General features: G+C 36.0%; 1 protein-coding gene across 7 annotated transcripts in view; it reads right to left on the reverse strand.

Moving 5' to 3' along the window:
• Positions 1-22981, reverse strand: part of USP3 (ubiquitin specific peptidase 3) — a 106452-nt gene that overhangs the window by 69839 nt on the left and 13632 nt on the right. For 3 of the 7 annotated variants that reach the window (XM_019441856.2, XM_019441855.2, XM_019441857.2), the window contains 3 exons: positions 15565-15630; positions 5747-5807; positions 1994-2125 (listed from right to left, as the gene is read on the reverse strand). In XM_019441856.2, the coding sequence (XP_019297401.1) occupies positions 1994-2125; positions 5747-5807; positions 15565-15630 (259 nt within the window). Of the gene's footprint in view, positions 1-1993; positions 2126-4518; positions 4637-5746; positions 5808-15564; positions 15631-22981 lie in introns of those variants that run through there. The other 4 variants (XM_019441860.2, XM_019441861.2, XM_019441862.2 and 1 more) reach the window with 3 other exon arrangements.

Here is a 22981-nt window from a genome sequence, read left to right on the forward strand (position 1 = left end):
TTTTTTAAACATCTGCCATTTAATTCCAATTCAGCCATGAAACCACACGTACTTTAGCATATTATACCAACATAAAACAAATCAAATTGCAATTCTGGTTAATAAAGGCATTCCTTCAAAATTCATAAAGTCTCAAATGTATTTTTACAAATAAAGACACTGAAGTATACAACATATTTTTAAATAGACCTATGAATATTAATTCCACTCCATTATGATAATTTTTTAAATTTCCTCAGAGTTACTGTTTCCTCATAATCTTACCAGCTGCAAGAAAACCCACTGCAAACTTTTTACATAGCACACAGAGATCGAATTGTATTTCCAAACTTCCCAATTTAACATTTCATGCACACTGCTAAATGAAAATGAAGAAAAATGTGTGTTTTCAATATCTGGTATGTATAGAGTGATCTGACTCACAACAATGATTGTGAGATTATACCTAAAGAATGATCTTAATTTCCACTCACTAAAAGAAATAGTCTTAAAGAAACATGGTTCTGTCAATTAGGTAGCTACCTCATTCTAGTATCTAAGTGTCCTGAAGGAAAAGAGGAAAAACTAATGAGAACACCTGGCTAAAGCCTGGCTAATGCTTAACTTTCATAGGAAGCAGTGTTTTACAACAGCAAATAACAATAAACTGAGCACTAGACCATGTGTCAAAATCTCGGCAAGATTTTCATTTTTATTGAAACTTTTTATTTTTATCTACCTCCAGCTTCTCTCTCTTCCAGGTCTGGACATCTTCCACCGAAACAGTAGTAGTCTAAATGACTAAATCTTAAGGTATTTATTCAATAGCCACAATTTAATAATGTTCAACCTGTAAAAATTTTAAAGACGGGAAGCCATTCTTTCCTCCTTTTAATGGACATTTTTCTACAATACAATAACCAACTAAGGATGATATAGAAAAGATTAGCACAAAACTTCAGTAGAGTGTGAATCAAAAGTGGTATTTAGACTTTAAATCCCCATCCGCGCCCAGTACTGCTTTCATGTGACATTCAAGGGCTGTATGGCCAAAAAAAAAATCTCCAAAGGGATCCTTCAAATGGCTTTTTTCCCCCCTTCAATGTCAAAAACCTTTTGAATTGAGAGTAAACTGATTAAAACAAGTAAAGAATTCATCATCATAATTTACTAGTCAACGAAAAACATTTGCTTAACACTGAAGTTAAAACTGCAAAAACAGTGACCTTCTGAGTATAACAAATGGATATGAATTGTTAAAAGTTACTGTAAACTAAATAACCTAGTTTTAAGTAGTCACAAAAATTGATACTTCTTTCATTGCCATTTATATGAAATATATATGTATACTATATTACAAAGAGAGAACAGGGACTCTAATATTTTAAAGGATGTGATATTTACAAAACAAAACAAAACAAAACAAAACAAAACAAAAAAAACAGCCTGAAAGGCTACACATGAAATCCTTAACATTTATCTACAGAGGAGGAGAAGAGAATGGATCTGTGCTGGAAGAAGACAGAGTGTGAGAACAGTTTTTTTAAAAAGAAGTTACATTTTTAAGATTACATAACAAAATGTTACCCAGACAGTAAAAGCATACGCTTGGTTTTTTTTTGGTTTTTTTTTTTTTTTTTTTGGTTTGTTTGTTTTTAACAGAAGTTTGTATCATAATATTCTTCAATAAAAAACAAAACAAGAAAAAGAATTATAAAGAACCACAAACAAATGCTTTTCATTGCCCTGCAGTTTACTGAGATGAACAAGGAACAGAGGGAGTGGGAAAGAGAAGGAGGCCCAGAAGTTGAAGGGAACAATGCAGAGTAAAAACTGAATGAATAAGGCCAGGCATTCCCAATGGCTCCAATCCCCTATGAGTCCTAACAGAACAAAAAGGAGGTAATGGCAGCAGCACTGGTTTAGAGATTGACGGGGAAGAGGTGAGAGCAAGGAAAATGAGACAACGTTTGCACACTAAGGAATATCATTTCCAGAAAATACTGATACTTACCAGTATGTACTGTAGCTACTGCAATCCATACACACTGTGTGCTGAGGTTTATCTTGCTTTTCTGATTTCTTATGATTAGCTAAGGGTACTTGTGCATCTTCATAATGTTTTTTTGCATGGCCATTCACATACCTTATAAAAACCAAATAAAAATTTATTTTAATCCAAATATTACTTTGGAAGTTAAAATAGTAGCAGATGACAATAAAATCAGATGATAATCAAACTAGAATGAGAAAGAATTCCTCCTTTTAAGAGTACTCAGCCCTATAAAAGCATTCAATTGGATAGTGATTTATTAAGCTGAGTGCTTAAAATATGCTTTTTTACAATCAAACATGACAGTCAACTTTTAATTATACACAGATTAGGGTGAGGCAAGGAAAAGCATCATCTATGCAAATCAGTTTCAATACCATTGACATTATCACTTATCAACCCCTCTGCTAAGGCTTTTGCTGTAGCTTTTTTCTTTTTTTAAGCTTTTCTCAGACTGCTAACCCCCAACTCAGGTTGTTCTCAAAGGTGAACTCTGTAAACTAAATCACTCAACCACTTCCCAAAGGACCATAGGTTATGCCTGGACTGCTGCTTAATATAAAAGGTGAAAGTCAGATATGGAAACAAGATCATCTTCTGTCTCTTTCTCATCAATATGGCTTCAGATCTTGTATTCGAATGCCTAAATAATTAGTTCCACTCATATGGAAACACGTTTGTTTGGAAACAACAGAAAGTACAAATCATCTTAAACCTAAACTTATTTCTTTACATGGACAATCAAAGGTCAACTATATTCATAAAAATCTCCTAATACTTTCCAACTCAGATTTAATAAATCAATGTATTACAGAAGGCAGAATGAAACTGAAATAATGCGTATGGTGTACACCCAAATTCCTCTCAACCTCCACCTAAATACTGTACTATGTTGTAACTGACCAGTACTGTGAAGACCTTATAAAACAAAATTTCCCAGTCCCTAGACAGTAGTCGATTTATAGGAGGCAAGGCCTAATTGAAAACTCAGTCAAAACAAATGTTGTTTAAATGGTACCAAAATAAACATACTCAGAGAATTAAAGTAACATTTTGTCATGAGGCATCTCAATTATACTAGGAGCAACACTCACCTTGGGGAAAGTAGGACAGTTGGGGTAAATAGGGAGGATGAACTTCAGGTCCAGCCTCTACCCTAGGAAAGCTGGAAGCATCAGAGGCACTACAACCTCACCTTAAACTGTGATGTATTTTTCCCCTGTTTTTTTCATCATAGTAAACAAAACCAAAACTTGTGTGTATATGAGTCCTTTGTCCACAAAGGTATAAAGCAATTTTAAAATAAAATATAGATTAAGAGTATAAGCTCAAAAACTAGACTTCCTGGCTTCAAAAGTAACCTTGTCACATGCTAGACATCGTGAACTTAGACGAGTTACTTAACCTCTGTGCTTAGAAAGTGGTCATATTACGCACATACGTTGCATAGGTCAAGAAACACCCAATATTTAAATTCCAAGGCATCATATAGGTTCAACATCTAATTACCTCAATTTCCTATGCTTATATAATTTATACTGTCCTATGAGAAACACAACTACTATTTATAATGAGCACCTTCCAAATCAAAGAAAAAGCAGTACTGAATGATGATAATAATAAGGCATTACTTTAAGTCTTTGAAAACTGGTCATCTGTACATAGTACGTATACTTCACTTAGCCACCACACTATAGTCTTTCAATGTACTAGAGGTTTCAATGGTTACTGTAAAACATCACTGAAAAGTAGGAAGTGTATTACTGCTGACATTAAGATTAGCAATGTTTTGGGTAATATTCAAATATATCACTCAGAAGTTAACAGTTACGTATAAGATGAATAACATAAAAACAAGTATTTCCCTCATTTAGATTAGATTTTAACTGGACAATTTGGTCTAAGAAGGAAAAGCATCAATGTATATATCACAGACTTCTAACAATCACAAAAATTTGAAAAAGAAACAGGATGATGTCGTGAAGGCCAACTAAATTACATAAATCAAATATGCTACTGACAAACTATGTTTTCTAGTTGAAGGAATATTCAATTTAAGACTTTCTGCAGACAACTGGCCTAAAATTACTGAAAATCAGAACCCTTGGCAATCAATACCCAGGATTACATGAAAGAAAATTAACCAATCAGCTATGTAAAATGAAGAACCAAACACAAGCTACTGTCATTATCTGTTTAATCTATTTAATCATATTTCTCTGAAACTATGTAAAATTTCTAAATTTAAGACTGCTTGCAATTAGAAACAGACTACCTGCAGAGTCTAGAAATTTTTCATTTTGTTTTTCCAAAACCTACTTAAGAGAATTGTTTGTTGCTTGCTATTAAGAATATTAATCTCTCCAATTTTTGCGAGTTTGCTAGGTCTTTTTGCTGGCATATGACCTTCAAGATTTAGGTCGTAGAGCACTATGAGACAACTGGAGAACAGAACTACATAAATTTTAGTGCATTATAATTCTCACCTCTCAAAATCTAGGAGAGGAATCTGTCTCTTCAAGTGCAGAATTTAAGTGCTTGTACTTTTCTTCTTTTTTTAAAAAAAATGTTATCTGTACAAAGTATTTTCAGGTTCCCCAAATCCTAGAGATTTCAAAACCACAACAGCCACAATTAAGATATGCAGTTAACATTTTCCAAACGTACTTTTAAGTGTACATGGAAAAAATACTCAATTCCACGAGTCAAAATGTAAAAAATCAAAAGTGAACTGAACATAGATGCTTTCTTCATGCAATGAAGATTTAAAAATAACAATGGGGAAATAGTCCTAATAAATACAAAGTATATTTCCACCTGTGTGACAGTATGATTTCCCATTCTAAGTAAATTCAAAGTGGATTTTCTAAGTTAAAAGAGCAATAGGAATAAATGTGCTACTGCCAAGGTAAAAGAACACAAAGGTTGGTATTTATTTGAGTTTGAAGAAAAGAGTTATCAAAGTATTTAAGTAACATCATTTTGAAGCCAAGAATGGGGAGGAAAAGCTAGGCTTGAACCAGAATTGGGGAGGTGGGGGTGGGAGTTTTTTGTAAAACAAAAAATGTATTAATGGAACAATGAAACAGTTGGTACATCTTAGACACCAATTAATAATGAACTCCACAGTGAGATCATTTTCAAGGGGATCCTTTATCTGTAATAAAGGGAACTCTTTATCTGTAAACATTTTGTTATTTTATTTTCAGAAGAATGATGTGATAACTGGAATTTGATTCAAAAGTTAGTAAAGCCGGGCATGGTATAGGGAATAGAAGAAATAAGACAGGCAACGTATTGACAGCTGTTGAAATTGGGTGATGAAAGTAATGGGGTTCAATTATATTATCTCTCTACTTTTGTGTATGCTTGAATTTACCCTATTAAAAGGTTTAAGAAACAACCATAAGGTAAACTTTTATTTAAAGATTTCAAAGTTCTCTCATTTCATCTTTTTAATCAAATATTACTAGATTATCTGATCATCAAATTAATTCTTCTGAGTATCAATACAAAGGTTTTTCCCCCTAGATTTTCCTCAGTTTTATCACTGAGCAAATAGACTGTATTAGGAGAGGGAAGCCATACAGAGAAATTACAGACTATGATTAAGCAATGGTGTTGATAATCCAAATCAATAAAACTTTGACATAAAGCTTAAAGGCAAATTGAAAAAATCAAGTAGGGTAGTGAGGTAATAAGTATGTCACCTACCTTCCACAGTGGACACTTGAACAAGTCAAACAGACCCAGGGGCTTTTGTTGGACCGGCACACTAATAAAAAGAAAAATACACAATATACCAATTGTATCATGTTATTTCCCAGTTTCTCCCCTAATCTGTAATATCATATCCTGTGATTAAGTTATAAATTCCATGGCTGCTTAGGTGTACTGAAATCCTAAATCCTTGCTTTGTGAGTGCATGTACACAGAATGGCTGCCTAATTAAAGTTACACTGAAAAGAACTGAAATGCATGTCCACAGCAGCTGCTCACTTTAATTGTTGACTCAAACAGTTCAATCACAAGTTAAGAACATATACATTTACTTTTACCAGTCTCCAACAAGCTAATGACAGTCTATTTTCTCTTAAAAACATTTTTTAAGTCTAATTTTTTAATCACATGTCTTTGCCAGGCAGATTATATACTAATATAAATGACAATTCTTTCAGTTTACTTAGAGACAAAGCCTAAAGATACAATTAGGAAGACTAAACCCAGCTCTTCCCAGATGAATGTCTTGGTTGCATGAAATTCAATTCTAAATAGGACAACTGCATATAATTCTTGCTGAGGGTAAATCAGGACATTATTTTAGTTTAAGTATTATAAGGATGGGACAGGCAAGAAAAGCATGAAAACTTTTAAAATACTGCTTATAATTTTGCCTACTGTTTACCTATTCAATTTTTTTAAAAAAAGCCCAATAAACATAACAATGATTTTCAAAAAGAAGAGACACAAAAATCACGTGGAAAGCTATTCAAAACTCCTATGTTTTACTCAGGCAAAGATATCTACATTGGGGTGGGGAAAGAGGACAAAGAACATGTGTATTTTGAGAAAAGTAGCTTCTCAGGTGACCCCGTAATACAACCCCTTGAGAACCATAAGTCCACCTCCTAGGGGTATGAGAGGGGCACCATGGCACAACCACACTCAGGAGTATAATAAATCCATTGCCTGGCACACAGTGTGTACTCAATAAACATCTGCTGAAAGTTCAAATTTCCTAGTTTAAGCTCTTCCAAATCCTGGTCCTTACTGTACTATTCTTGCCTTACACATTACAACAGGCCTTTCTGGCTGGTAAGAAAAACTGACCAAAACTTGAAATGAGGTTAATCAAGAACCACTGGCCCTTTCAACATGTAATGAAGCATTAAGAGGTCCTCCCAAAGATATTTAATTATAGCACTACTGTTTGACTACTGTTTATTGTTGATTAGGACCCAAATTCTATGAAGTTAGAGGTAAACAGGTAGATTTTTGAGATGTATCTGTCCAGCACACTCCAAAAGTAATGGTTTTACTACTATATAGAACATTAACCAATTTTACATCAAGCTTAGCAATTTATTTCAATGTTCTTTCTTCAATATCTACATGCACTCAATTCCTCAAATGCTCTTAGAATCAGCTTTATCATACTGCTATTTCCTTCATTAATGAGTTAAATAAATCTCTGATATACATTCATTCTATATTTGTATGGGAGGGAAGAGGTGGGCAAGGAATAGGAAAGCACAGTGATACACTGCCCAAGGGATTCTGCTTGTCTGGCCAGCACAGGGCTCTAACCCTTCTTGAATATGAAAGCTTTGTGTGGTAAAATTTCCTTCCAGCAGGCAAGGTTCCTACCTTTCCTTAATGCATTCACACCTTTACAGTAACTGCCAGGGCCATCCTGAAGGCATTTGAGGTTTTTACTTGATTGGGTCCAATTTTATTATACGTGGCATGTAAGCCACATGACCAAAAGGCCATGAAGAATTCTAGCCAAACTACTAACAGCAATTATTATAGGCAGGTACATGAGAAGACTATATTTGAGGGGAGAGTGTTAGCTTTTCATTTGTACACCCCCATGGTATTTGATTTATATCAACAGGAATATGATGTTTTTATAGTTTGAAAAGAAAGTTCTAAAGTATTTATTTTTTAAAGGAAAATAAATTAGAACACAGCTTACTCAAAACAGGTATTCATGGTTTGAGATATAACTGGAGGACTGAAAAACCATGAATACTATAACTTTGTTCCTCCAGCAAATCTTTTTCTCTTATTAAATACTAAGAAACATATAACTCAATCGGGAGTGGGGGGAGCTGTTGAAGTTTAGTATTAACCTGAAACAAGTAATTATATTACAACAGTAAGTTTAGGCCCAAGTTTTTAACTATCTAGAGTTTGTTTTCATTTTAATTATGGAAACTTTTTTTCCTCTTTTAAATGAGAAAAAAATCTAGAGTAATATCACTATCACTTTGGTGTGTTTTCTATGAAGTATTCCTTTTTCCTCCTTATAGTTGGAACTATACACACAGCACATACAACTTTATAAACTAATTTCTCCACTGTCAGCATATTAAATGCATTTCTGCATGCTGTTGAATTTAGAACAACATATTCTACATCTTGTGTTATAGCATCTCAATTAACTCAAAAAGTTTTATTAGCTTTTTAATTTCTCAATATCAAATTTTAAAATAGTACCCTGAGGCTAGGGCAGAAAGAAATGGGAGTAACTACTTAATGGGTATAGAGTTTATTTTGAGATGATGAAAATGTCTCAGAACTAGATAGAGGTCATGGCTGTAGATGTACTAAATGCCACTGAATTTTTCACTTTAAAATGGTTCATTTTGTTATGTGAATTGTACCTCAATAAAATAAATAAGTAGGTAAACAGGTATGTTACACAGGGATGAAGAAAGAGAATAAAAGAAAATACAGTATTGACTTTCAGAAATACTGCAAAAAGTGACTGTGCCTTTGAATAAAACTCAAAAAAGACTTCACTTCCTAAGTTAAGAAACCTGACTTCTTCTAACATGAATATTTACAGTAAGAAGGTTGGTCTTGGCTATTTAAATGACAGTGCTTTCTGAGGGCTTAATACTTTAACAGCAAAAAAACATTTGAAAGCTAAAAAACTATAGAGAATAGGGTATGATGAGACATTCTGAAGCCACTTATTGCACTGTGTTGGGGAACAGTCACCGTTTATACATACCTTATCCAAATTAAAAACCTTTTTTAAAAAAAATTTTATATTCTTTTCTTTTTGAGAGAGACAAAGACAAAGAGAAAGAGAGAGAGAGCATGAGCAGGGGAGGAGCAGAGAGAGGAGACACAGAATCCAAAGCAGGCTCCAGGCTCTGAGCTGTCAGCAGAGCTCAACAGGGGGTTCAAACTCACAAGCCATGAGATCATAGCGTGAGCCGAAGTCGGACATTTAACTGACTGAGTCACCCAGGCACTCCCAAACAAGGAACCTTTAATGTACCCCACTGTAGGGGTACATTAAACCAACTTTCAATTGTTGTTGAGAACAAGACGTAGCATGAATAAAAGAACACTACAAATAATTTTAAAATTATTTATTTTATCACCTTAAGGGGCACTATCTTATAAAAGGTAGTCTCAGTTTATAGGCAGATGAGTTTCAAAAGTTTATCTGTAGGATGAACATATTGTCCATGGAAACAGTATTAGAAGTTTCCCAGGCTCTTCTATAAAATGCTAGATGAACCATAATGTAACTGAAATAATATATAGTTGACCCTTGAACAACGCAGGGAGGGTTTAGTGTCCCAACCCTACACAGTCAAAAATCCATATATAACTTTTGACTCCCCAAAAACTTAACTACTAATAGCCTATAAGTTGACTGTAAGTGTTAGTGATAACATAAACAGTCCATTAACATATATTTTGTATGCTATATAAGAGTATGCTAAAGAAAATATTAAGAAAATCATAAGAGAAAGCACATTTACAGTACTACACTATATTTACTGAAAAAATCCACATATAAGTAGACCCACATAGTTCAAACCTGTGTTGATCAAGGGTAGACCATATATATACATATATATATATGTTTTTTTTAAAAACACAACCACACAGAGTCAATAAAAATGTTTTTAAGCTATGAATATTCATACTATCTATTCAGTGAAAAATAAAAATATTAAACTGAAGAGGTTTTATTTTTTTTAAATCTTAAATGCTAGAACTTGACAGAAACAGTTATAAGGATAGAAACTTGTAGAAGTTTAAAAAGATAAATCTAAGAACTTATTAGAGCTCTTTTTATTACACCTAATTATACTTAAAGGTGATATCAAGGCAAGGAAGTCAGGTGGTGTATTTCTCAGTTACACTTGGCCCCGACAGAGTCACTGGATCTCATAAATGGAGTTTTGCCTTTACTCAGATTATAAAATGTCCTCAAAGTTACTCTTTCTTTCACCAATCTCTCCAATTTATTTGGATTCTTCCAACTGTAAGCTAAGCTTGGGCATCTCAGCTCAGAGGTTGGTACTAACTAGGCTCCCTCTACTCTCCTCCTTCAACTATGGCATCACAACCTTCCTCTGGCCCTGTTCTCACCTCAGCCACAAACTCTACAGTTTGGCAAAAGGGCCTTTTTGGAGGTAGAGAGTCTTGATCTTCTCCTGGCTAGAGCCAGTCTCCAGAAGGTAGAAGCTGTAACACATATGCTGAGAGGGGTGAAGGAGCACCAGCCTCTAAAACATGCTCATGCCAGATCTTCTTCCTAAAAGCCCCAAAGTTTTAACTCTCCTGGAAACCAGGAGGTGAGAACTAATAGGGCACACAGGCAGAGGGAAGGCATCCAAGTGATCTATGACCAAAATGATTTTATTTCTTAACTACTTTTGCAAAAGGAATGGTAGTGTGCTCCTTTATCAAGAGATAAAGAAAGGCAGAAAACTAGGGGCCCATTTTGTGCTTAAAGGGTCATTTACACACAAATGTTTTCAGCTTGTGTTCCGAAGACAAGGAGTTCGTTCACAAGACAAGATGGCATCCACATTGAATACAACGTTCTTTCCACATAACCACTGATATCCAATATCCTTAGTAGTCACTACCTAGAACCTAATAATATACAGGACATTTGATATTCAAAGCCTATCAACAACTCTCATGAAATTCTAAAAATGTTTTTAATAAAACATCATGCACCAATGCTTATGATACAACTTAGTCACTGTTTCTACCCACAAAATAGTTCAAGCATACAGCACTGACAGGCAAGCCACCTATAGTGCATCCATTACTCACTAGTTGCTTCAACTCAAAGTGAGGCTCTTTACCTTCTTAAGAATTCAGAAAGGTGAGGATCCAATGACCAAGATTCCAGTCCTGGTTCTACCATTACTAGAACCAGAACTGAGAATATCAGGAGTGTCTGGGTGGCTCAATCAGTTATGTGTCTGACTCTTGATCTCAGGGTCATAAATTCAAGACCCTCATTGGGCTCAGTGCTGGGAATGGAGCCTACTTAAAAAAAAAAATTTTGAGACCATCACTACTATTCTGGGTCTATTTCTTCATTGTAAAATGAAGACTAGGCGATAGGCATGTCCTCTCTAATCATAAAATTAGTCAAAGAATATAAGGAAAAAAATGAAACAATAATGTCATCTTCCCATATAGGCAGAAGTCTCCCAACTCTACTCTCCACCTAATCTGAAGGCCTAACACAAGGATTAATTGCTAATGTAGTATAAAATTCTAAACCAATGGTTTTCAGCTTTTTTTCCTGCCTCCCACCACTTGAGAGGCAAACACATTCCCACCACATCGCCCATCAGTAACAGCAACTCACTTCAACAGTGAGGGGTAGGAAGTGTAAGTGTATGGAATCACTGTATAAAACTGTTATAGACAAACACGCTGCTATGACAGTAAAACTCAGAACACTACTCCCCCCAAACACACACAAAATTTTTTAAGTGTAGCACTCTAAAAATATTACCAGGCCATAAGAAAACATCCACAATACGGGTTTTTTAAAAAGCAAGTTCAGGGGCGCCTGTGTGGCTCAGTCGGTTAGGCATCCGACTTCGGCTCAGGTCATGATCTCACGGTCCGTGGGTTCGAGCCCCGCGTCGGGCTCTGTGCTGACAGCTCAGAGCCTGGAGCCTGTTTCAGATTCTGTGTCTCCCTCTTTCTCTGACCCTCCCCTGTTCATGCTCTCTCTCTGTCTCAAAAATAAATAAATGTTAAAAAATAAAAATAAAAAAAAAAGCAAGTTCACTTTTATCTAATTCATATTTATCTAGGACATACTATGTATCAGGCACCATGGCAACCACTTTATGAATATTACTTAATCTAATCCTCTAAAATCCAATAAGGAATATATTATTCTTTGTACAGATAAGCAAACTAAGGCATAGACAAGTTATGTAACTTGCTAAGTTAGTAAGTGACAGAACTGGAAATCAAACTCTGTTTGAAGGCACGGATGGCTATAAAGCAGTAAGTCCAGAAGGTTGTCATATTTTTAGAAAGATTTTATACTATGTGTTTCTGTGTGTATATTATATACCTGTTTACGGAATTTTTAAAGTCTGAAAAGATATATAGTATATAACTGTTAGTGGTTATGTAAAACAAATGGGATGGAGGATTGGAGCCACATGGGCCTATTTTCTACTACAGTGTTTGAATTTTTTTCAGAAACCATTACTACTTGTATAGTAAAATTTTTAAATGGCTTAAATTTAAAGATGCTGATAATATGAAGTTGTCCTAATGAAACAGACTTAATTCTAAATTATTAAGCATGAGTGGTAAATTATATCAAAATCCAAGACTACAACTTATGGGTTTGTAAAAATATAATCAGTGAAAACAAAATTTTTGCAGGTGTTATTCAAAACACACACACATACACATTACACAAAAGTGTCAATAGTAAAAGTGTTATTCCCTGTGAAACTGAAGAACAGTATTATCATAAAAATTCTATGACTATTCCAGTAAATATAAGTAGAACAATATTCTAGGACTAAACCAGCTTACCCTCTAACTAATGTATTTTTAGATATTTAAGAGCAAGGCATATAATCTTCTTTATACCATAAATATTATTTGAACCATATGTTCACAAGCCTATTCTATGCTACAAATTCTGAAGTCTCTATCTTCAACTCGAATCCTCTGAAATCACTGGGGGAAAAGAGTTGGTAAAGTCACATAAAGACAGCAGGAACTGGGCCACAATGTAGTCCAGAAAAGAAGAAATCCAGCTATACTAATCAAACGCCAAAGGTGCCAGAGCAGTTTGAACACAGCCAAAATCATTGTCTGTCACACCCCATCACCCAATGCTGTTCATTCTGGGAGTGGGCATCGGGTTCCCAAGGAACAGAGAAATAGGAGAGTTCTCTTAAAAAGCAACGGGAGGTGCCAAGGGCCAAAGAAGTAAGTCAATGCAGAGTCTGGGAGACTAGGCAGAGGTCCAAATACTAGAGGGAGGGGAGGAGGAGGGAGTAAGGAGGGTGCAGAGGAGGAGGAGAAGATGATGATGGTGACAACGATGACCACCAAGCATGAGCACCAAATCCAAAGGGGAAAGAAGTGGCAGGGAGGGACTCAAGGCCAAGATCACAGAACAAAGAGTTCAGGGCCAAGGCAGGAAAAGCAATTATGAAGCAAAGCGTACCTTGGTCGCCTTTCCACTTTGCCCCATAAGAACCTTTTCTACCTTCCTCCTTCTGGCAGCTCTCTCCTGCTCACTCCCATTCTTATTCAAGGCTAGCAATCCATTAATCTCTCCTGAATCATTAAATAAGTAAATTGTTTTCTGGTAAAGTCACGGTTCAGTATTTCTCATAATCCTTCTCTCCTGTTTAATGGCCCTGTGATAGATTAAAGATAGCCACAAATACTTTCACATTCCTTCCATCGAGAGGTAGGTCTATGTCCTCATTCTTTGAATTTGGCAGGCTCTGTAACTGCCCTGATCAACTGAATATAAGAGAAGAGACTCTGTATCCATTTACAAGTCCAGACCTTAAGAAACTGACAGCTTACTCTTGATATTACTTGGAATGCTTACTCTTGGAAAAGCCAGCCACCATCTAAGGAGCCTGATCATCCTGAGACCAACATACTATGAGAAACCCATGCCACATCGAGAGACATTGGAGAATATGATACCATGGGATCAGGGGTTGGGAAAGGAAGAGAGACTATGGAGCACAGAAGCACCAGACATGTGAATTAAGAAGCCATCTTGGAAGAAGACGGCTCCAGCCCTAGGTACTCCATAAGATGCAACACAAGCCAAGTTCCTCCTGAATTCCTGATTCACACAAAATCATAAGCAACATAAAATGGTTGCTTTAAGCTATTAACATGTAGCTTTGATATGCAGCAGTAGACAACCAGAAAACCACATCTAGAAAGAGAGCTATCAGTGATATAGCATCCATCACTCACACCTACCAAACTCACTGAAATGATTGACATTGTTTAAGAGAAGCGAGGATGGGAACCTTCAAAAGGTTCTACCCATACGAATCAAAATTATATAAGGGCTAGACTATCCTCTCTGCAATAGAGGTAGTAAGAGAGTAAAGACATGGTGGTCTATCATCAACTAAACTGCCATCATCTCTGGGACTGGCTCTTTCTATATCCTCTCAATATTTTAATAACTCAAATCCAGATGTGCTGTCACTACCATATGACAACCTAACTCTTATCTGAACACAAAAATCACTTCTAATGTTGCCCTATATTATAAAAACAAACTTCAAATGTCAAAAACACTATTCCCATAGCAACCCCAAATTCTGAATAAAGATTCTTATGGAAGTGTTATGGGCACTTTCAAGAATTCCTTTTCGCTCCTTTAAAACTACAAAGCCTCGGGGCACCTGGGTAGCTTGGTCAGTTAAGGATCCAACTTTCTTTTTTTTCTTTTTTTTTTTTTGTTCTTTTTAAATGTTTACTTATTTTTGAGAGAGAGCGAGACAGAGCATGAGCAGGGGTGGGGCAGAGAGAGAGGCAGATACAGAATCTGAACCAGGGCACAGGCTCCAGCTGCCAGCACAGAACCCAACGCAGGGCTCGAAGCCACGAACTGTGAGATCATGACCCGAGCCGAAGTTGGAGGCTTAGCTGATTGAGCCGCCCAGGTGCCCCACGAGCTTATCCTTCTTCTTCTTTTTTTTTTTTTTTTTTTTTGGTCTCTCTGGATTTTTTTTTTTTAAGTTTATCTATTTATTTTGAGAGAGAGAGTGAGCAAGCAAGCAGGGGAGGGCAGACAGAGAGGGAAAGAGAAGGTCCCAAACAGGTTCTGTGCTGGGACCAAAGCGGAGCTCAAACTCACGAACCATGAGATCATGACCTGAGCTGAAGCCAAGATGGGAAGCTTAACCAACTGAGCCAGCCGGGCATCCCCAGGAATATGCTCTTTAATAAGCATTCTGGGTAACCTCAGATTTTACAGAAGGTTCGATTGGAAAAACTGTATAGTTATGAATGAATACTCTATCTCTGCTTCCAATTCTATCTTTGCTCTAAGAATTCTAACATACTCCTCAGCCAGCCTGACTTGATCCCTATCTTACTCAGCAATGTCTGATCCCAGGCCTTTCTAGCTGGGATCAAGAGTCCCCCCATCCTATCTAGAATGCCAAGATTTCTGAGGAAGTACTCACACTTTTCTCTTGGATTTCTGAGAAAATTGCTGGATGGCCAGCCTAGAAGAAGGAACAGGAAAAGGACGGGCACAATGGCCAGAACTCTTTTCTATATCATTTTGGTTGAACTAGGCAGAGGCCTTGATCATCTGCCCTTGACTCAACGCTGCCAAAAGAAATCTTCCTTCTTTAACACAAAAAATACACCAAATGATTAGGTTAACCCTTATAGGAAGGTAGCTGTTACTCTACAGACTCAAAATAAACATGTTAAGAGGTCATGTGACATAATGAAGCAAGCATGGGCTTCATAACCAACAGTTTTACGTTTACCTTCTAGCTTTACCATTGTTTTATTCTGTGACCTTAAGAGGCTGGTTCCAGAGCTAGCTTCTTCATCTGGAATAAAAGACAAACACCACCTCAACCTCACATGGCTACGGTAAAGATTTCCTAAGACAAAAGATACAAAGTGCACAGCAAAGGACCTAACAAAGAGACAGCACCAGTGACTGTCAGTTTATTTCCCTCAAAAATGTATTAAAAAGAATAAAATGGCTGCCAGGGGTTAATTCTGGTGGCTGCTATTATATATAATACAGTTAACATATGTCCACATATACCATGAGTACCAATTCTCAGAATTTTTTACCTTAGTTTACACTCACTAAAAGGAATTGCAGCTGACAATTCTTTTTCATAAAAAAATTCAAATACATAAGTCACATTAAAGTCAGCAAAAATCCCTCAGAAACCCCTCCTATATCTGACCTAAAATTATAATATTCAAAACATCAAATGAAAGAGGTAAAATAGTCAATTTTAAGAAGTTTATTTCAAAATTGATTGAAGTACGATAACCACCTTAATGTCAGAATCATTAAATTTTATATATCCAATGTAAAAGAAATATACTGTATTTAGAAAGCAAATACATTTTAGATGTACATTTTGAGAGATGTGCAAAGAGGTTTAAATAACTTAATAAAATGACACAGATAAAATATTTAAGTACAGAAACAACTTAAGTGTCAAAACCACACTGAAATACACTCAACTCAAAGGTATTTAGAACAGAGATTATATGATGGCTCGCCAATCTAATCAAGCAAAATATACCTTGCGTATTCCAATATCCAATACAATGCACTAAGCCAAGTCATTAAAAATTTTTTTTAATTTATTTGTTTTTAATGAAGTATAGTTGACACACAATGTTACATTAGTTTAAGGTATACAACAGTGATTCGACAACTCTATATCACAAGTATAGCTACCATCTGTCATCATACAACACTATTACAATACCATTGTACATGCGCTATGCTTTACCTTTCATCCCCATGACTTAAACATTCCGTAACTAGAAACCTGTACCTCCCACTCCCTTTCACCCATTTCCCTGTCTCTCCACCCCTCCCCTCTGGCAACCACTAATCTGTTCTCTGTTTATGGGGTCTGTTTCTGCTTTGCTTGTTTGTTTTGCTTTTTAGATTCCACATAGAAGTGAAATCATATGGTACTTGTCTTTCTGACTTATTTCACTTAGCATTATACCTTCTAGGTCCATCATGTTGCTGCAAATGCCAAGATCTCATTATTTTTGATGGCTGAGTAATATTCCTGTGTGTGTGTGTGTATAAAACATCTTTTTTATCCATTCATCTATCAGTCCACACTTGAGTTGCTTCCTTATTTTGGCTACTCTAAATAACACTGCAATAAACACGGGGGTATATATATCTTTTTTGAATTAGTGTTTTCATTTTCTTTGGGTAAACATAAATATTTTTTAAGTTTCCAATTCTTTTTTAGCAAATTTCTTTTTAGCAAAGAAGAAAATAGGAATGATTTTAAATCACACCAAATTAAATATATGGTGTTCAGCCTATTTTTATGAACCAGTAGGCTGAAATTTAATTCCTCTTTATCCACCTTATTACCAGATTCTCTTTAAGAAGCAGTGTCCTTGGGGCGCCTGGGTGGCTCAGTCAGTTAAGCATCCAACTCTTGGTTTCAGTTCAGTTCATGATCTCACGGTTCATGAGTTTGAGCCCTGCATCAGGCTCTCTGCTGTCAACACAGAGCCCACTTCGGATCCTCTGTCCCCCTCTCTTTGCCCTTCCCCAGCTCAAGTTCTCTCTCCCTCGCTCTCTGTCTCAAAACTAAACAAACATTAAAAAAAAAAAAAAAAAAAGCCAAGTCTTTGGCTCTTTGACGCTAATTTTGAGACTGTGCTCTAACCTACTTTTCCAACCTTTTCCATGTCAGGACATGCACAGAAAATGATCAACATCTGTATGGCACATGCACATAAACTCAAAAGGCTTCTCTTAACCAAAAGTGATCTATTGGGAGGCTACAGCTACCCTTAGGCTGAGGGAATCATTACCTCAACACATGTATAATTCATTCATGGTCCCTGTGATGGGAAACTGTACTAGCCAATGTTTTACATGGTTATCTACTAATGTAGGAAGAAGTCTTCCTTCTGCTGCAATGCCCACGTATTGGAACAAAAGACTGGAAGTCCTCAGCCACCTGAGAGGGCCAGCAGCATTATCTGGGAATCCAAGAAGCCATTCCTTTGAAAATCTGCAGTTTATAATATTGACTAATGCTCTGAGACCATCAGAGAAAACAGATGCCCAAATATCCACTTCTGTCTCATCCAATGCAATTCTATAACCCCAGGGAGCAGCCAGTCAGCAGTACAACTTGAAGGAACCTAACACTAATTAAAAGAAAGAAAGAAGTCCCAGAAACAGTTCAGTCTGCATACTCAGGTGGTAAAATAGCATTGATTAGCATGCACAAGGAGCAGTCAACTGCTTAAAATGAAACTGGGCCCAGAACACATATGATTAGCTATTATGTACTGACTAAAAATGTTTCCAAGGCCACTTAGAGCTCTCTGATTTCAAGGTTTCTCAAACAGAAAAATAATTACAACACAGTATTTCCCTTCAACAGCCTTAAATACATTTGTAAGGCCAAAGCAGATGGGAAGACATGAGCAGGCAGGCAAATAGGTTGAGGCATAATTATAAAATGACTTACACATTATTGCTCACACAACTAAAAAGTTAAAACTTCCAATACGCTTGATACAAAAGCATATCTGTACAAGGTTATTAATTGAAACATTATTTGTAATTGTAAAACATTGGAAACAACCTAAATATAGGAGCCAAAACACAGGAGAATGGTTGAATTCACTGTGACCCATCCAAAGATGGAGTACTATGAAGCTGTTAAAAAAAAATACGGAGGGGCTCCTGGGTGGCTCAGTCTGTTGAGCATCCGACTTCAGCTCAGGTCATGATCTCATAGCTCATGAGTCTGAGCGCCATATCAGGCTCTGTATTGACAGCTCAGAGCCTGAAGCCTGCTTCAGATTCTGTGTCTCCTTCTCTCTCTCTGCCCTTCCCAGCTTGTGCTCGCTCACTCTATCAAAAATAAGCAAACATTAAACAAAATTCTTACAAACATAAAATGATATACAGGGTATACTGTTAAATAAAAGAAGCAAAGTCCAGCGCAGTCTGTGCTGCCAGTGCAGAGCCCTACATGGGGCTTGAACCCATGAACCGCGAGATCATGACCTGAGCCAAAACCAAGAGTCAACCACTTACCCAACTGAGCTACCCAGGCACGCCCCCCCCCCCCAACCAGTATAGCTTTAACTTTTGGAACCATGCTAATGTTTTATACACTCAAAAAGTAAAATAAAAATCAGCTTTTAAACAGAAAGTGAAAAAAATCCAAAATGGGAATCAAATGCAAATGAACCCAAATGTAAATCAAATAAATAAGTTTATTAAAAGACAGAAAGTAACCTAAGTGGCTTTTGAGCATAATACTTTATATATTGTCAGTATACAGACAAACATAACTATAAACAAATATTGAACTCTAGTTAAAAGGGGGGGTTTTCTTTATAATGGTATGGGTTAGCAGTTCTGGAACTACTTTCTCTGATTATGGCACACAGAACAAATAAGTACATATACTGAGGAAAATAAGAACCAGATTTTCAATGTCAGAGAAGAGAATTGCAAATATGAAAAGGCTGTTGAAGGGAAATACTGGGCAAGACCAGACCTGTGTTGTTGAATTGGAATTATAAGGATTAATATGAACTCACACACACACACACACACACACATATAGACGTGCATTTATTTATATTTCTTAGCTCTTATCTGCTGAGATGTCCTAGTTTACAAACATCACTCCCACTAAACAGAATAAGGAATACTTGGAAAAATGGCTGACTCCAAGGCTGGGGAAAGCTGAGTATAAGACGAGACTGGAGTATCCTGCTGTGTCAGAAAGTAAGAAAGAGCTCAAAGAACAATAGGGACATGTCAAAACTATAGCTTAAGTTGCCCCCACTAGTCAAATATATGCTAATATGAGCCTCAAATTATAACAGTATCACAGAATAAAATTAAAAAAATCTATGAGTCCATGCTAATACAATAAATGAATAAATAAATAGGTGGGAGAGAAAGAAAAGCTCTTCTTTACAGAATACTAATATATTTAGAAGAAATACAAATTAAAAATTCAACATAATAAAAAAAAAATTCAACATCTCGCAACCATCCTACTAATAAGTGATTCAGTCAAGAATCATCAATGGATGCTAAATTATTGGGTGAAAGCTTGGAACAGTATATACACACAAATTCTAAAGGACCTCCAAAAAAGGTACTAATAGCAAAAGGAAAAATAGTAACTTTACAGTGGAATAACGTTGTAAATATTACCTTAATACTGGAATTTAACATTACCAAAAATGAGACAAACCAACATCATATACCTCTTGATAGGATGTCCTGAGAAGACACATTACTTTTGTAGTAGTCCTATGAAAAAAGTGCATGACCTGAATCTAATCATGAGAAAATATCAGAAAAACTCAAATTGAAGTACATTTTATAAAATAATTGGCCTGTATTCTTTAAAAATACCATGATCTGAAAGATAAAAGCCAACAAACGGTTCCAGATTAAAGAAAACTAAAGAGTTATGACAACAAAATGAAATGCATGATCCTGGATTAGATCTGAGGTAGCTAGGTAGGTGTAACACAAAGGAAAAGTGCTGTAAAGGACATACATAAGGGACATTACTGGGACAACTGGAGAAATCTGAATATGGAATGTGCATACCATTAATATTCTATCAGTATTAATGTCCTGTTTTCACCAATATCCTACACTTACTGAAAAGAAACTCCTTGTTCTTAGAAAAAACACAAACTAAAGTATTTATTGACAAAGAAGCATTTTATCTGCAAATTACTCAGGGGGGAAATATACAAACAGAGGGTGCATACATAAATAACACAAATGGGGTAAAATGTTAATGATTGGTGAGTCTAGGCAAACACTCTTAACCATAGACAACTGATGGTTACCAAAGAGGGGAGGGAATGGGTTAAATAAGTGATGGGGATTAAGGAGGGCGCTTGTTGTAATGAGCACTGGGTGTTGTTCAAAAGTGTGGAATCATTAAATTCTAAACCTGAAACCAGTATTACACTGTATATTAACTAACTGGAATTTAAATAAAACCTTGGGGGAAAAAAAAGTACATGGGAGTTCTCTGTACCATTCTTAGCAATGTGTCTTTAACTGTGGAATTATATCAAAATACAAGTTTTTGGAGATTAAAAAAAATTTTATTCTTTACTTCCAATTCAGGACACACTTTTTGGGGCACCTAGATGGTTCAGTCAGTTAAGCATCTGACTTCAGCTCAGGTCATGATCTCGTGGTTTGTGGGTTCGAGCCCCCCACATTGTGCTCTCTGCTGTCAGCAAGGAGTCCGCTGGCTTCAGATCCTCTGTCCTCCCCCCTCTCTCTCCGCTGCTCCAAAATAAATAAATAAATAAACTTTTAAAAAATTAATTTAAAAAGAACACACTTTTTTTAAAATACCAAAACACAAGGAACAAGGCTAAATTACCAATGCACAGAGCCAAAGAGTTTTATGAACCCAGCATTAACTCCACTATATTGATGATGAACTAATCCAGTAAAAATATTCCAACATATTAAATGTAGTAGTCCAAAGGACCTTACAACTTTCTTTTACATATTCAAAGTCTGGCTTGTGATTTGGTTTCCTAAGCAGAGTCAAAAAACCCCTCTGGTATACCTAGTTTTTCTGCTGACTCTAATAGAAACAATATCTTGCTCTGTCCATCAGAGAAGGTAAATCTGAGTTTGAATTTTTACTCAAATAGAGTAAGGCAAAAGTTCAGTCTCAGTGATTTAACTATCTGAATGATAATTAGTAAGATCCATTTTTGATAGGACAAAGATCTTGCCCTAAAAACGGATTTAAAATATTTCATTTAAAAATAGACACCAAATTAAACATGGCAGACCAACTTCTCTCTAATCTCCTGTTCCTAACATCCCACTAAAATGACAATAAAGGAATTAAATTGATAATAATTTACAAGGATAAAGAGAACATGTGAGGCAACCAAAGCACACAAAAGATTTCAACATGTTTTTGGAAGTCAGGAAGAAGTTAGAGGAGCTTTAAGAATCTTAGTAGTGCAAAGGAAGCTACAACCTAACTGCCAGCAGAAAAGAATGCAGACAGGAGGTGGCCCTGGGCTCAGGGACACTAGGCACAGCAGACAGCAGGAGAAGGACAGGATTGAGAACAATGGATCTAAGGGCTGTAAGGAACAACTGAATCATGAAACTTCCTACACCCTGATGTCAGAACATTCGTGGCCAGGTGTATAGCCTGGGAAAACTGGAAAACTGAAAAACTGAATAGAGCTAAAAAAAAAAGTTCTCATACAGACATCTTCAGTGTCACCTTCAATGAAAAAAGTTCCCCTTACCTCATAGCAAAGCCAAATATAAACAAGCCCCATCAACTCATTAAGCTTTTTAGTGCCTCACTCTTGTATGAAGACAGACAGACAAAGATTAAACAAATCCTTGAAAAAACCCCTAGTCTGAATCCTTTTAAAAGAAAGGAACACCTGGCTGGCTCAGGCGGTAGAGCATGCAACTCTGGACCTCAGGGTCATGAGTTCAAGCCCCATGTTAGGCACAGAAATTACTTAGAAAAGAAAAGAAAAGAAAAGAAAAGAAAAGAAAAGAAAAGAAAAGAAAAGAAAAGAAAAGAAAAGAAAAGAAAAGAAGGAAGGAAGAAAGGAAGAAAAGAAGGAAGGAAGAACAAACGAACAAGAGGAATCCAGAGGAAACAAATAATGTTGTAGCACAGAAGCACAGAAGAACTTTAAAACAAATTCTAAAACTCTGGAGTAATAGAAGATACTGCAAAAAAGCAATAGGATATATGAAGAGGCAATGGTCAGAAAAACAAGAAAAAGCTCTTGAAAATTAAAAATATGATTATCAAAATTCAATAAAAAGGATAGAAGAAAAAATTAGGGAAATATTTCAGGAACTGGAGCCAAAGGGCAAAGAAATAAAAAGATAAGAAAATTGCAAGTTCTATCCAGGACAACCAACATTCAATTAACAGGAGTTCCAGAAAGAAAAAAGAACAAATTGAGAGATGTGAGTATGGGAAGATAAGTATGCTATCACACATGGAAACTGAAAGGCCCCTTCAGTACCCATCACAATAAAAGAAAAACTACCCATACCAACACATATCACACTTTGAGATTTCAGAACACTAAGGATAAAAAGAATATCCTAAAAGCATCCAGAAAAAAGAATAAAAGGATATACACTATGTG

Source organism: Panthera pardus, unplaced genomic scaffold (genome assembly GCF_024362965.1).
Source record: "Panthera pardus isolate Hobbes unplaced genomic scaffold, ASM2436296v1 HiC_scaffold_24, whole genome shotgun sequence".
NCBI classification, from domain to species: Eukaryota; Metazoa; Chordata; class Mammalia; order Carnivora; family Felidae; genus Panthera; species Panthera pardus.